General features: G+C 33.4%; 2 protein-coding genes across 2 annotated transcripts in view; both read right to left on the bottom strand.

Annotated features, from left to right (window-relative positions):
* LOC108908510 overlaps positions 1-1,750 on the bottom strand; it is an 86,846-nt gene extending 85,096 nt beyond the window's left edge. The window contains exon 1 of the mRNA XM_018712565.1: positions 129-1,750. Coding sequence (XP_018568081.1) covers positions 129-1,305 — 1,177 coding nt within the window. The 5' untranslated portion in view covers positions 1,306-1,750. The remainder of the gene's footprint in view (positions 1-128) is intronic.
* LOC108908509 lies at positions 1,356-10,691 on the bottom strand. The gene is made up of 4 exons (XM_018712564.1): positions 10,502-10,691; positions 2,962-10,082; positions 1,425-2,898; positions 1,356-1,372 (listed from the first exon to the last, which is right to left on the bottom strand). The coding sequence occupies exons 1-4, from the start codon at positions 10,689-10,691 to the stop codon at positions 1,356-1,358; spliced, it is 8,802 nt and encodes a 2,933-aa protein (XP_018568080.1).
* Positions 10,692-14,786: the final 4,095 nt, after the last annotated feature.

A 14,786-nucleotide genomic window follows, 5' to 3' on the forward strand; every position in this document is an offset into this window, starting at 1 on the left:
GCAAATATCCTCGAACACCTATATATATATATATATCACAGACAAATATAAAAATGATAATTAGTGTTCAGTGCACTAGCTAACAATGCATTAGTGAAATCCACTTACTATGATAATAAATACTCGACCTGGAACTTCATGGAGTTGAACTTCTATGGCAGGATCGCCACTAGTCTGACATTCACTATCAACTTGCCTTGGATTGTTTTCTGGTTCACCAACATCTGCTTTTTTAGAATTTTCTAAATCTTCAGCTGTTCCTTCTGGAGACTTTTTAGGTAATGGTAGGACTATAGGATCATGTAACTCGCCTGTATGTAAAAGTTTAGTTGGTTGATCCTGTTTTGATGAAAATTCAGGTGCAGGGTGCTTATCGGTTGACTCAACTAAAGCGCCTTCGGAAGTTTTGGGTGGATTACTATAGCTTTCGGTAACAGCCTGATGAACATCCATTGTCAAGGGTGTCACCAAACCGTCATGAAATTCTCCAGTGTGCATAAGTCCTTTTGTGTTCAGTTTGTCATCATCCTTTAACTGCGGTACTTTAACATCTGGGTTTGATGATGAAGTTGAGGGAGGTACCAAAGGAACTTCTGGTGTCGTTAAAGTAATATCCTTTAACTGTTTTCCATTGTCAGTTTCTAAATTTTGCGCCCTTAGTGAAAACGGCACGACAAGAGTGTCGTGAAGTTCTCCTGTATGCAATAATTTTGAAGGTTGAATATCAGACACGTCCTTAGTTAACTGTTCAACGTCCATATTTTTCGGTAAATCTTCTGATTTGGAATCTGAGTCTTCAAAGAGAGGAATAATCACAGAATCATGAAGTTCTCCAGTATGTAAGAGCCCATTTGTAGAATCTGATTTTTCAGCATATTTTTGATCTGCAGAATCTTGACCACTATTGTTCTGATCGCCATTACGAGTAATATTTAAATTAGTTTTTAATTTCATATTAACTGGTGTTATTAACTCAACATCATTGGGAATAACTTTAGGTTCACTTTGTTTTTCTGCGGTTCCACAAAATAACTGATCAGGCTGATTCTTTTGGAATAAATTTTCAGTGCATCTCGATTTATAATCGGATTCCTGATTCACAGCTCCATCAAGATTGATGGCTTCAAACCCCATATTTATTTCCCGTGCAATATCTTCACATTCTTTTAACGTAGATTTTATTTTGTCTACATTTAAATCATTCTCTGAAAGATCTTTATTAATTTTGATGCCATTTGGAATACTTTGCTGCCCTTTATGTTGAATGTTTTCTTGCGTTTTTTCAAATGCCTTTGTTTCGTTCATTTGATGCGGGTCAGTAACTGTAATACATTTATTTTCAATGTCTTCCTCTTTTATGTCTGGTAAGTCCCTTGATGACGAACGAAGTTTCGCGTCTTTTAAATAAGGATCATCGTTTTCACCTTGAGTAGATAACTCATAACCTTCCAAGTAGTCGAGTAACTGGTCATGGTCGTCTAGTAGTTCTCTAGAATTTTCATGGCGGATATGACTATTATCGTCAGTATTATAAATTAACCCCGTTTCTTCTAATTCCTTTCTCAGTTGTTCGATATCAAATTTGTCAACTGTTTCATCAAGTGTATCATTTCTTCCACATATTTGATCTAATAATTTATTTTGTAAATCGCCGATTAATGTTTCTTGTTCTGACAGAGTCTCGTTTGATTTAGTATCTATTTTATCTGATACATTGACATTTACTTCATTATCTTCAAATTCACTTTTATTATCTGGTATATCTTTGTATATTACTGTTACTACAGAATCGTTAGAATCCATACTAAGTGGCCTTTCATATATATTTTTTTCTGCATTACTATATTTATTTTCATCATATCCGGGGGGTGCACTGTCAATCTCTTTATCGATAATAGGCAAGTCTCCTTTGGTATCAACTGAAATGTTCTTATTAGTTTTTTCTTGTAAATTATATGGCAAGTTTAGGTTGGATTGAACTTTTGTGGATTCTTGCGGATTTATATTATTTAAATTTTCTTCACTGACATTTTTGGAAATTTTCATTGAACTTTCAACATCAGGCGCCATAAGTATATTTGCAATTTCTTGATCTACTGGATTAATATGATTTTCCTCTTCATCAGCAACATTATTTGTTGAAGACTTCTTTATTGAACTTTCATTATCATGTGTTACAGAATTATCACAATCATGTAATTGGGGAATTTGATTTAAATCCAATTTATTGTGATGTATAGAGTCTTCTTTATTTGTATTAAGCTTTTGATGTACATTATGTGTATTTCTGTCGATATTATTCGCATTAATAATTTTTCTATTTAAATCTATTTCTTCATTTGTTAATTTGTTTAAATTTTCCCCTGCCACATGGTCTCTTGCATCCTGTACTTTTATTCCTAATGGAGATTTGTTAAATTTATTTGCGTTATTATTATCATCTATGTTCAACAAACTTGAGGTGCTAGCATCTTTTATTGGGATATAATTTACTGAATTTGATTTAAGTAGTGGTGGATTATGTTTTCTTTCAAACTGAGGTTCTTGTACAGTGTCACTTCTATAAAATTTTGGCTTATCAATTTCATGCAGTATAGGAATATCATTTGGTACCTTTAATTTATTAAGATCTTCAAGTGCTTTTAAAACCTCCTCTTCTGAGAGCTTTCTATCAATTACATTACAACCATTACCATCGCCTTCTTTTACAGTTGCGTTATATATACCTTTGTCACCTTCTTCAGAGATACTATTTAACTTATTAATATCGTTTTTAAATTTTTTTCGCTGCAAATATCCTCGAACACCCGCTTGGATTTTGGTTGCTGCATTTAAAATATCGCCATCGGTTAATTCCTTTCCCTTACCAGCATCGTTCGAAGTTATTGTGTCTTCTAGCTAGAACAAACGATTTATGCATGTTTTAATTTTGCTGTGCCAATTTTCTCGTTTCAAACATACCTTGTTTTTAATTACATTGATATTTTTCCTAACTTGATAACCTCTCCATAGGGACTGTATTTTCAAGGCCGATTTTTTATCTTTTGGGTCAATTTCTCTTACAGTTTCTATTGCAGGTTTTTCGTTATTTACCGGTTTTCCAAAAACTTCTGTTTGCTGTCTAACCTTTCGTACGTTAAAGCCTCGCCATATTTTTTGTATCATTATTGCAGCTTTTACAGATTCATCATCTAATTCACTGGTCTTAATGCCTAATTTATCATCCCCTCCTTCTATTTTCTTATTTTCCTTACTTTTATTTTGTCCCTCTTGTTGTTTTGATTGTGGTGAAGCTGTTTCTGCTATAATTTGTTTAATCAAGACAGCTTCTTTGGGTACTATGCTTTTTAAATAATCTGATTTTTCCGGCTTACTGTTGTTTTCTGATTTTTTCTTTAATGTATTCCTCACTTTAAATCCGCGCCAAAATTTTTGAATTAAAATTGCAGCTTTTACAAATTGTTCTTCATTTTCCTGTACTACAACTTGTTTTGTTAATGTTCCATCCTTAAAAGTGTTGTTTTGCTTTTTATGTACATTATCAACATCATTTATTAACTTAGATTCTCTCTTCGACAGATTTCTTACTTTAAATCCTTTCCAATTTTTTTGAATTAGTACTGCTGCTTTATTGAATTCCTCTTCTGTTTTTATAGATGCTGTAGGTATCGGTAAATCGGTATCTATTTTACTATCAGTTCTATCTTTCATGTTAAGTTCTATTTGTTTCCTCACTTTAAATCCGCGCCAAATTTTTTGAATTAATACAGCAGCTTTAACAAACTCATTTTCTCTTTGTGATTGTTTGAAGTGTGTTGTTTCTTTCAATGGTTTTGCTCCAATTTGATTACTTATCTTCACATTTTTCTCTGTAATTATTTGTTCTTTATGTTTTGATTCAAATTTGTTCTTCGTTAAATTTCTTACTTTAAATCCTCGCCAAATTTTTTGAATTAATATTGCAGCTTTAGTAAATTCATCCTCAGATTTTAAAGACGATTGCAATTTCGTTGTTTCTTGGATTTTTGTACCTTCTCCTGTAATTTGTTTAGCTATAGCTCCTTCTTTGATTACACTACTTTTGGAATCATTTCCATTAACTGAAACCTCTGAATCAGTTTTCTTTTTACCAACAATTTCTTGTTTCAACTTAAATAATTTTCGTACTTTAAATCCACGCCAAATTTTCTGGATTAACATAGCTGCTTTAACAAATTCGTCTTCTCCTTGTGATTTTAACTGTAATATCCCCTGTGAAATTTTTATTTCATTTTGACCTTTGGCTACTTCTCCAACATTTTTACTTATGGGTTCCTCTCTTTCATTATTTTGACTATTTTTTAACTTAAAACCTATCTTGGACTGCTTTCTTACTCTAAATCCTCTCCAAATTTTTTGAATTAGTACTGCAGCTTTAATGAATTCTTCGGATTTCAGACATGATTTTGAGTCTGTTGATTCCTGATTTGTTGCATTCTCTGTAGCTATTTGTTTTTTACTTATTTCTACGTTCGGCATGTCATATTTGATATCTTTTTCACTAAGAGGAATCACTGAATCTTTCGTCTTTTTGCCATCTATTATTTGTTTAGTGTTATTTTTAAGCGGTTTCCTAACTTTAAATCCGCGCCAAATTTTCTGAATTAATATCGCAGCCTCAACAAATTTATTTTCAGATTGTTGTTTCAAATATTCTATCTCTTGTGGCGTTTTTACTTCATTTTGATTTCTTGAAGTTGTTTCTTTAGGCGTTCTACTATTTGGATCTTTTGTGGCAATTTTTTCCCCACTTTTTAAGTCAATATGTGCTTTTGCTAGTTTTCTTACTCTAAATCCTCTCCAAACTTTCTGAATTAATGTTACAGCTTTAATGAATTCATCTTCAGGCTTTGAGGCCAATTTTAAAACTGTGGACTTGTGTGTTCCAGCACTATCTAGTGCAGTTTGATTAGTGATCACTTTTTCATCGTCTTTCATGAATCTACTTTTGACACCTTTTTCATTTCTAATTTTAAAACCGCGCCAAATTTTCTGAATGATTACAGCAGCTTCGTCAAGTTGATATTTATTTTTCTTTTCTTTTCTCTCTTCCATGTCTTCATTTTTATCACCGGTAACTTCATCAGCTGTTTCCCGCTTTTCAAAAATTTCTGCTTTATTTTTCCTTGCAGCTGCTACTTCTTTTTGAGAATCATCATTTTTTGTCAAATCTTGATTTTTTCCTTCATGTTGTAAATTAAAATCAGACGTGGTGTTTTTTAAAGAATTCTCGCTTCTATTGCTATCTTCTAAAAATTCTTTATTTATTTTCTTTGTCTGATTTTCATTAGCATATTCACTAGAGCTACTTGTGGATGCTACCGCAGGTTCTACTTCTTTAACTGTTTCAGCTTTTTCTTGGTCGTGTTTCTTCTCTTTAGTTACCACAGATTTATTTAAATCTTTAGTTAATAACTCAACTCCACCTTTATTTGTAGTAGATGTGAATTTTTCGTCTACGATAGCAGTATCATTTTCAACAGGGGGCCTGACATTATCACTGTATGAACTGGATCGTTTCATACGTGTATGTTTTTCATTTTCGTCCATCTTTCCCCTAGTTCTATAATCAGCTGTAGGAATTCGACTTTTTATTTGAGCCTTATTTTTATTTTCATCTCTTATGACATCAACTGTTTTAATTCGTCTTATTTTTTTATCTTCTTCCATTGTTTTCTTTGGGTCAAGAGTTTCTTTTATATTTTCCATATTCGATTCAGTTGAAAAGTTATGTTCGCTAATTTTCTCGCTTTCAGGCTTTTTTTCCAACTCATTATTTTCTTTGAATGAGTTATTAACATGTTTTTTCGAGTTAGATTCGTTGTCACTTGTAATGATTTCTTTTTCAATGGCAATTGCAAGATTTTTATTTGCATCACAATCCTGTATGTAAACATTTTCCGTCTCCTTTTGTAAAAAATCAGTAATATATTTGTTATCTATATCACACGGGTGTTTCGCTTCCGTCACAGATTTTGCGGATTTTATAATGTCTTCTTCATTAGACTTGATTGTTGATGGATCTTCTATTTGTTCTTTTGCCTGATCAACTGTTGTAGCAATCTTCACATTATCGTCAGTTATATCATCAGGATTTTTAATAAATACTTTTTGTTTTTCGTTTTGTATAAAATGATTTATATAAGATTTAACCTGGTGATCAAGCAACCCGTCAGTAACGACATTTATAGTGGAATTTATAATATTTTTCGTTTCCTCATCTTTTAACTCTTGTAACGGATGGTCTATAGCATTTTCTTCACCACCATGACTGTTTTCTTCCTTTTTGTACTGTTTATTCAGTATCTCATTTGTGACTAGATGTTTTTCTTGCATTGTGTCTGATATATTTGTCTTTATGAATGGTTCATCGGTTTGCTTTTCTAACTCTGCACCAGTGCCACTGGCTATGTTAGACATTCCAACAAACAGATGTTGTTTTTCATTTTGGATGAAATTGTTAATATATGTTTTTACCCTCTGATCCATTGAACCACCTTCAGCAATACTTACAACTGACCTTATTGCATTAGTAGTACTGTCTTTGTCTCCATTCCTATGTGAAAAGTTGTCTTCTAAAGATTTCGATATATTATTTATAGCATCCTCTTCTGACTGATGGATAATATGTTTCCCCTTATCTTCTTCCAAACTGTTATCATCAATTTTTGCTGTTTTAGCATCTAGTTGATCTATGGAAGAATCTGAAAAACTTTTCTGTACGTTCGATTCATCCTTAGATGTATCATTAGAGTTATCTTTATCAGTTGTATTTGTAGTAGATACAGTTGTTTCTTTATTAGTAATATCTTCATCGGTACTAGTAGAATAACTATCACTGGATACGTCAGGCTTAACGTCAAGAACAGTTGTAGTTTTTATTCCATTGTTTTCCTTGTAACTCTCATTTTTGTCATCTTCCTTTTGACTCTTATTCAAAATATTATTCTCGCTTAACTTAGCATCCTTATACCGTTCTTTCGATTCGACTGATGGACTAATGTTAAGCTGAGTAATTTCAGTTTTACCTTCCTTTAAGACACTCCCATCTGAATTATCTATTGGAATTGAAATATACTTCTCTTTATCTCCCTCTATAGAATGATCATCTAATTTTAACTGACTTTCAGACTTCAACACTGCATAGTCCAAATCAATTTTTTCCTTGGTTTGCATGTCATTTTCATTAATTTTTTCAATAGGTTTAATATCCTGCCCTAATTTATTACTGCTATCTTCAGTACTTGAGTCACTATCACTTTTTAATTTATCTTCGATTTTTTCTCGTACAGGTTTGACAATATCCTTCTTTTTTTCGATATTATCAGCACCATCTATTGTACTGGTACAGAGTGCGGTTATTTCGTCTTCCTCGTATTTTATGTTATTAGTTTCTGTGGGTGAATTTTCTTTTCCAGGCATATTTATTTCGTCGGTTTTTAATGATAACGTTGAACTTTCTCCTTCTTCTTTCTCTTCTTTAGTATTTTGTGATATTAAATTATTAAGAGGTTTATCTATCTCAGGTTTATTATCACTTTCTAATGATACACTACTATCATTCTCTGTTTTTAAGTCTTCAGACGTACTATCCAATTTTTTATCCTCAACTCCTTGTAATTTTCCTGAATCTTCTTCATCTTTACATAATGGTTGCAAATTTTCTATTCCCTCAATTCTTTCTTTGTTTTCAATTTTACAATTTGTTTTTATAATTTCTACATCATCCGCACCAGGTTTTAAAGTAGTGTCATTGGGTATTGTATTTTTTTCTTTTTCTGCAACTTTCTCTGGGTGTTCTTTATTTGTTGTGTTCGGAGTTACCTTACTAACAAAAGAAGGATGATCTAACTCATCAATAGTATTTTCTGCTACTTTATCTTTCTCTTCACGTTCTTTAGATTTTTCTATATCGGAATTCGTTTTAGGGACAAGTTCTAAATTCTTCTCAATTGTAGTGCTATTTATTAACTCGGAAATAGCAGGACCAGGGAACTGTTCATTTTTTAGTTTTCCTTCACCAGAAATAACAGTTTTATTTTCATTAATACTACTTTTTGAAATACTACCTTCATCTTTATTAACAATAAGCTCATTTTGTTGGTTTGAACGCTCTTTTATTAATTGAGTTGTGACACTATCACTATTCTTTTTCGTATCATCTACCTCTGAAGCATGCAAATCATTTTGAGTCATAGTTTCTGAAATTGCGCCGTTCCCAGTTTCGAATTTCTCCTGAATTTTATTATCATCTATTATTTCGGATATAATAGGATCAGTACATTTTAATTTCGCAAGCTCTCTGTCATTAATCTCTGTTTTATTTTCATAAGGATTTTTACTTGTAACGTTGTCCTCTTGTCCCTTCTTATTATTGCTATCATTTGATTGGTTTGAGTATTCTTTCTTATCATCATCTTTTATATGATCTTCGTCTGACACATATACATCTTTTTGCGTTCCAGTTTCTGACTCTGTTTTGGAGTTTTCTTTAATTTTAGTACTATCTAGTATTTCAAAATCAGAGGACTTTATTTTTTCAAGTAATTTTTCTTTCTCAGTCGTCTTCGTTTCATTTTCATTAAGGCTAATTATTGCAGCATTGCCTTCTCTTTCTATCTTAGATTTACTATAATTTTGCTGATTATTGTCAATATCACTGTTTAAATGTTCTGTACGCAAAATTTCTTTTGAATCGTCTTGACTAGTAGTTAAATTTATTTTACTTTCCATCTCAGATTTCAAATTCATATCTGCTTCTTCATTGCCTTCAGTTTTTAATTCTAAATTTTCTTCCTCAAAATTACCGGTCACCTTAGTTTCCACTTTTTCATATCGGTTTGCACTTTCCAAACTATTATTATTATTTTGATTAGCAAATGGAAAAGTTTCATCGTGATCCCTTCTTAGATGTTGATCACTTTTATTATGTTCATGCGTATTTTCCGAAGATTCATTACTTTTTACACTTTTTGGTTTTAATTCTACCGAAACTGTTTCATCGGATTTAATTTCTTCTGCATCACTTTTAATACTTCTTTCTATTTTGTCTATATCAGATTGCATACTATTATTTTTATTTTCACCGCTCATTGAATCAATTCTCTTTACATTTTCCTCAGATACTTTATTATCAATACCACTATGATTATTTGTCTCATGTTTCTCCTTACCGTTTTTGTATTTCTTCTCATTACTGACATTAAAATATTCATCAGCAACATCTTTCCTTACTAACGACTCCTTTCTTTCCATAACATCATCATCCATATCAACTGCAATTTTTTCACTACCTTCAACAGGTTTTTCTGTCTCGTTGATATTATTTACAGAAGAACGTTTATCAGCAGTTGTAGCTATGTGATCAACTACTTGAGGTACAACTATAGAGTTTATCATTTCTTGACTGTCTGAAACTTTAGGATGTTTAACAATTTTTGGTGAGGTTACTGTCAATTTTCCATCTTTGACGTACTCCTGACTTTCTTCTATACTTGAAATTTGAGAAACCACAGGTTTTTCTTTTTTATTATCATTCTTTACCAATTTGTGTTTATCATCGCCTCTGCTAATTTTACCAGATTTCTCACTTTCAGAAGATGTTTCTGTCTTTCTCGGAGTTGAAGTACTTTTTTGGCGAGGAGTTACTTGAGCATTTCTACTTGATGATCTTCCACGCCTGGTACTGCTCAACGATCTATCTCTTTTATTTAAAATACTTTTGTCTTTCTCCTCATTGCTGTTTGGTGCAGGTCGGGGTGTAGCAAAGACTTGCTTCGGTTTAGACTCTGTAACCTTGGTTTCAATCCCTTCAGACATTCTTGTCTTCCTCCTGTCAACAATTTTGTTCCGCTCGATGTCTTTACCTTCCCTGCCCATGCGTGCTAGAGGTTTTCTAACGGGGGGAACCTTTTTCGTTGGCGATTCGCCTCTCACGCTGATTTGTCTGGAGAGTTGTTTTGAAGCTCCCCGAACTAGTAATTTCTCTATTGGCTGTTTGGGAGTTTGTTTGACGACGGATTGCGCATTGCGCTGTGTTTTAACTAAAATCAAAGACAGAGTCAGAATTTTTTCTTTGTCAGTTTTTTTCTATAATTACTTTACAGACAGGGGCGGCTTAAGGCCCGGGCGGCTTGGACGACTGCCTGGGGCGTCGCATCGAGAGGGGTAGTATAACCTACACAGTATAATGTAGGCTACATCATAATACAGTATATGTCTTACATTGTTACCGCGAAACGATTATTTTTTTCTAATTATTTTCCACCAATGTGATTTTTGGTTTTAAGGGAGAGGGGGCGCCAAATTACCCTCTCGCCCGGGTAAAAATTTTACCTTAAGCCGCTCCTGTTTACAGACATGCGATAGAGCATGTGGGAGCTATTAGGTGGTGGATGATTTTTTTAAATGAAAAAGAACATACTAAACATAGTACACATATATTCAGTAAGCAAACATTTACCTTTATATGCACCTTTATCTCTTAGTATAAGCAGACGTGAAAAGTAATCTGCTGCGAATAAATAAATATCGTCTGGTTTCTTTAGAAGCACCTCTTTTGTTAAGCCTTCCATTAATTCTTCAAGTCCTATGGGAACGCTCACCCGCTTAACTATCATTTCCCCCGTTTCAGGCTCAAACGTTTCTGACATTTTAATTTTCTTAGACATGAAGTCCTAGAAAAAAAATAGAATCAATTTGAAAATATGTTATTGCTTCACCTGCAAGTAATTTGTACAGGATATTTCGGGATTAATTAACCCAATGTATTGAATTCATGTAGGCAAAATAATTGAAGAAATAGTTGTGAACCCTTTTTTCGAGATACAGTATACTTTGAATAAAAAAATTACAGTTTCTAAACATCTGTGCACATATTTCACGATAATGAAAATTTGGGTAATAATTTAAATATCTCAATAATAATTTAATTTAATATCTCGAAAACGATAGCGGCATCAACAGAGAACTATATACAGGGTGTCCCAGAACTATCTTGGCAGGCATTATCTCGGAAACTAGTCGAGATAGAAAGAAATGTTATATAGAAAAGGTTTTCTGCTTAAAAAGATGCGATTAATTATTTGATTTTCAAATATACAGGGTGCCCCAAAAAGATGGTATATTGCGGAACTTAAATTTTTTTAATGGAACACCCTGTATATTTTTAAGTTTTTGGGTTTTCCTTTTATTTCTGAACATATTTGATTAACCATGTTCTATACCTATCATTAACCGTTTTTGAAGTAATGTAAAAACATTTTTGGAGTAACATTTTTTTAATAAGTACTCTTAGGAATAATACAAAATAAAAAACATTATAGCTATTATAAAATGTGCTCAAATTGTCGGCCCTTTTCATTTTGACACAATTCATACCTCCTTAAAAGTGCTCGTGTACAAAAAGACCGAAATTTCTGAAAGTATTTAAAGGCAAGCACGAGTGATTTTATTCTGTAGATCTTCAACGTTATTTGGTTTTTCAGCGTACATAACTTGCTTTAAATGTCCCCACAGATAAAAATCGGGAGGACTCAGGTCAAGTGACCGTGCAGGCCTCCTAACAGGTCTCTGATTACCAATCCAGTTCCCTCCAAATTTTTCAGATAAAAAATGCGTTACAGCATGTGAGTTATGAGGTGGTGCTTTGTCATGCTGCCACCACATAGTGAGCGCTCATTTAATGGAATTTCTTCAATAAGATCGGGAACAACACCTCTTAAAAAGTACAAATATCTATCATCAGTCAAAGTACCTTGATAATAGTATGGTCCAATTAATCGTTCATTAAATAAGCCGCACCACACATTACTTCCCCAAATTGATTGAAAATGGGTTTCTCTGACCCAGTGAGGATTTTCGACAGACCAGTAATGACTATTATGCCGATTAACCATACCATTATTGTGAAAACTTGCTTCATCGGTCCACATAATTTTATGGAGGAACTGAGGGTCGTCATGTAACTGAACCATAACGTAGGCAATATACTCCAGACGTCTGTTGTAATCATTAAGTCTTAAATTTTGAACCAAAGATAATTTGTATGGATGGTGTCCATTATTTGCTAGAACCGAAGATTTATTTATATCCTCCAAAAAAAAAAAAGTGACTCCAAAGATAAAAGTCCATTGGAGTTAGATTGGGTGACCGAGATAGCCACGGTACAACACCAAAGCGTCCAATCCATCGCTGAGGAAACATTTCATTCAAAAGTGTCGTTACTTCTTGAGTACTGTGTGGACGAGCCCCACCTTGAAGATAAAACATGCGTGCCCGAACTTGTAATGTCACATCGTCCAAAAATTCAGGAAACCGGTTCTCCAAAAAGTCAGCATATGTTGGTCCATTTAGTCGTCCTTCAAAGAAATAGGTACCCACAAGTACATCGCCTATTATGCCGGCCCTAACATTTACCGAGAACCGATGTTGAAAATGAGTTTCCCTAACCGCGTGAGGATTTTCATCGGCCCATATGTGCATATTATGGAAATTCACTTCATCACACAAACATAAACAGGACAGTCTACTTGATTGGCACATTGCTGTAAAAACCATCTGCAAAAACGCATTCGTTGATCACAATCCGGGGGTAAAATCTGTTGAACTAGTTGCAGATGATAGTGGTGCAACGGCTGGCGCCTTAAGATGCGATGTACGGTTCGAGATGAGGTTCCTACTTGCTGTGCGAGTCGTCGAGTACTAATTGTGGGGTCTTCGTCAAGATTTTCCAACACTGCTTCTTCAACATTAAGGTTCACTTACTGACCATGTCCTTCTCCTCGAGGAATAACACTTTCCATATCTCGCAGCCGCTGAACGCACTGTACGATTGTATTTGCACATGGGGGTGACGTTGTGGCCATCGTTGCCGGTACAACCTAGTCGCCGCGAGCGCATTTTCTCCGGCTGCACCATACACTAACACCATATCGACACGTTCGGAAATAGTAAATGCATTGTTTTCTCAGTTCATTGTAAAACTAGTTTGTGCACAAACTAAAAAATTAAACAAAGTAAGAAATAAGAAACTCGTTTTTAATGCAATTGGCACGCTATTCTTATTTTTTACTTCTTTATATAAATTACACTGTCACTATCGTGAGATTACAAAATAAAAACTTTTGTCTGGAATCTTTCACTTTTTAGCACTGATGGGTCGATGGACGATACTTAATATTTAGTAATTAAGTGAATAATGAATTCAATACAAATACAAAATCAGTTGACTGCACAAATTTTTTATTTTATTTTGACAATGTAAGCTAACCTTTTGGTGTTGCTAGTATTAGATTATACCGACTTAAATTATAAGGTTGCATCTCGGGTCGCATAAAAACATTTCCAAATTTTTTAATAAATAACACAGGGTCGGCCTTCATTTTCGTTGAATAAATGAACTTTAATTTATTACAAAAAAAAAAACGCGTAGATAGAACTTTTTCGTATAAGACTTTTCTATTACAAATATCATCAGGAAGCTGTAGTTTAATTTTTATAGATTATACACGCCACACCCTGTATATACTCTTATATTGGGTCGGAAGACCATCGAGTCGCTAAAACATTGTAAAAATTAGTCGAGTGGGTTAAAAATAACGTTGAAATTAAATTATTATGTGACCAGTAATACAATCATATTACTAGAACGGAGACTTCGATAGAGAGAAAGAAAGGGAGTGGGGATGGGTACGACAATCTGACCAGATTAAAGTCAGAAGTCAGCACTTCGCTAAGTGCAGGATGATTTCTGAGTATTTTTTTTATTTAATGAATGAATTAAAAGAAAATATATTAAAATAATAAGAGAATATAAAAAAATCCAGTACTGCACTATTTTTATGTTCTTCCAGAAATATATAATCGAATCAGCTACATTATAAGCACATTCTAATAATGTCAAATAATTTGAAATGACTTTCCCCTATTTATTAAAAGACAGCTATAAGGGGTGTTCCAAAATTGACGCCCGTCCTTTTGGGATTTGATTAAGGAGACAAAAACGAATTGAAAATCAAAAGTGGAAAATTTTCCGATTGTTTTTCTTTGTTGAGTTATTCAAAAAAGTAAAAAAGTGAAAATCTAATTTTTCTATCTCAAAACTGAGATCTTTGCTTATACCAAGACAAATATATAACCAATAGTAGGTGAGTTTTGTTTCCAATTATCTGTTAGACCTGGGTGTAAGGAATTATTATATCCTGAAATGGATAGAGAAAAACATTTTAATAATAAAACAAGTTTAAAATGGTACGGATTCGATTGTTTTTTCAAATCGATAAAAATGTCAGTAGCGCATAGTTTTCAATCTACATGTTCGGTCGATAGATCCTCAACTCTATTCAACTACCGTTTCGAATAAATTATCGTGCCGTATCGTATGATGTGAACGGAGAGAAAGTACCTTTATACACTTGTCGGAAATGGCTAGCCGACAGTTACTACCGGTTGCGTATTACTCGTGGAATTAATGTTAAAACGTCTGTACAAATATTAGTTTTTTAATCATACGCTCGTGCCGCCGACTACGCGGTTCCAGCAAATGTAAAAGGGCATTAATTCTTATTAAAATTAAACCATTTTTGATACTTTGCTGTGCTTTTTTTACAAAAGGGGAATAGAGCCGGCTTCAATTTTTTATTTTTATGCTATATATTGCAATACGGCAATATTATTTTCTAAGTTAGCTGACGAACTGCCACTGTCTAACATTCTGGCCCACGTACAGGAGCCATGACGATTCAGTC

The sequence above is a fragment of the Anoplophora glabripennis genome, unplaced genomic scaffold (assembly GCF_000390285.2).
Source record: "Anoplophora glabripennis isolate ALB-LARVAE unplaced genomic scaffold, Agla_2.0 scaffold233, whole genome shotgun sequence".
Classification (NCBI taxonomy): domain Eukaryota; kingdom Metazoa; phylum Arthropoda; class Insecta; order Coleoptera; family Cerambycidae; genus Anoplophora; species Anoplophora glabripennis.

Coding starts and splice junctions, on each gene's coding strand:
- LOC108908509 (XM_018712564.1), bottom strand. CDS start 10,691: ATGTCAGAAACGTTTGAGCCTGAAACGGGGGAAATGATAGTTAAGCGG. Junction 10,083..10,501: donor AGATAAAGGTGCATATAAAG/GTAAATGTTTGC, acceptor CTTTGATTTTAG/TTAAAACACAGCGCAATGCG. Junction 2,899..2,961: donor TCAATGTAATTAAAAACAAG/GTATGTTTGAAA, acceptor CGTTTGTTCTAG/CTAGAAGACACAATAACTTC.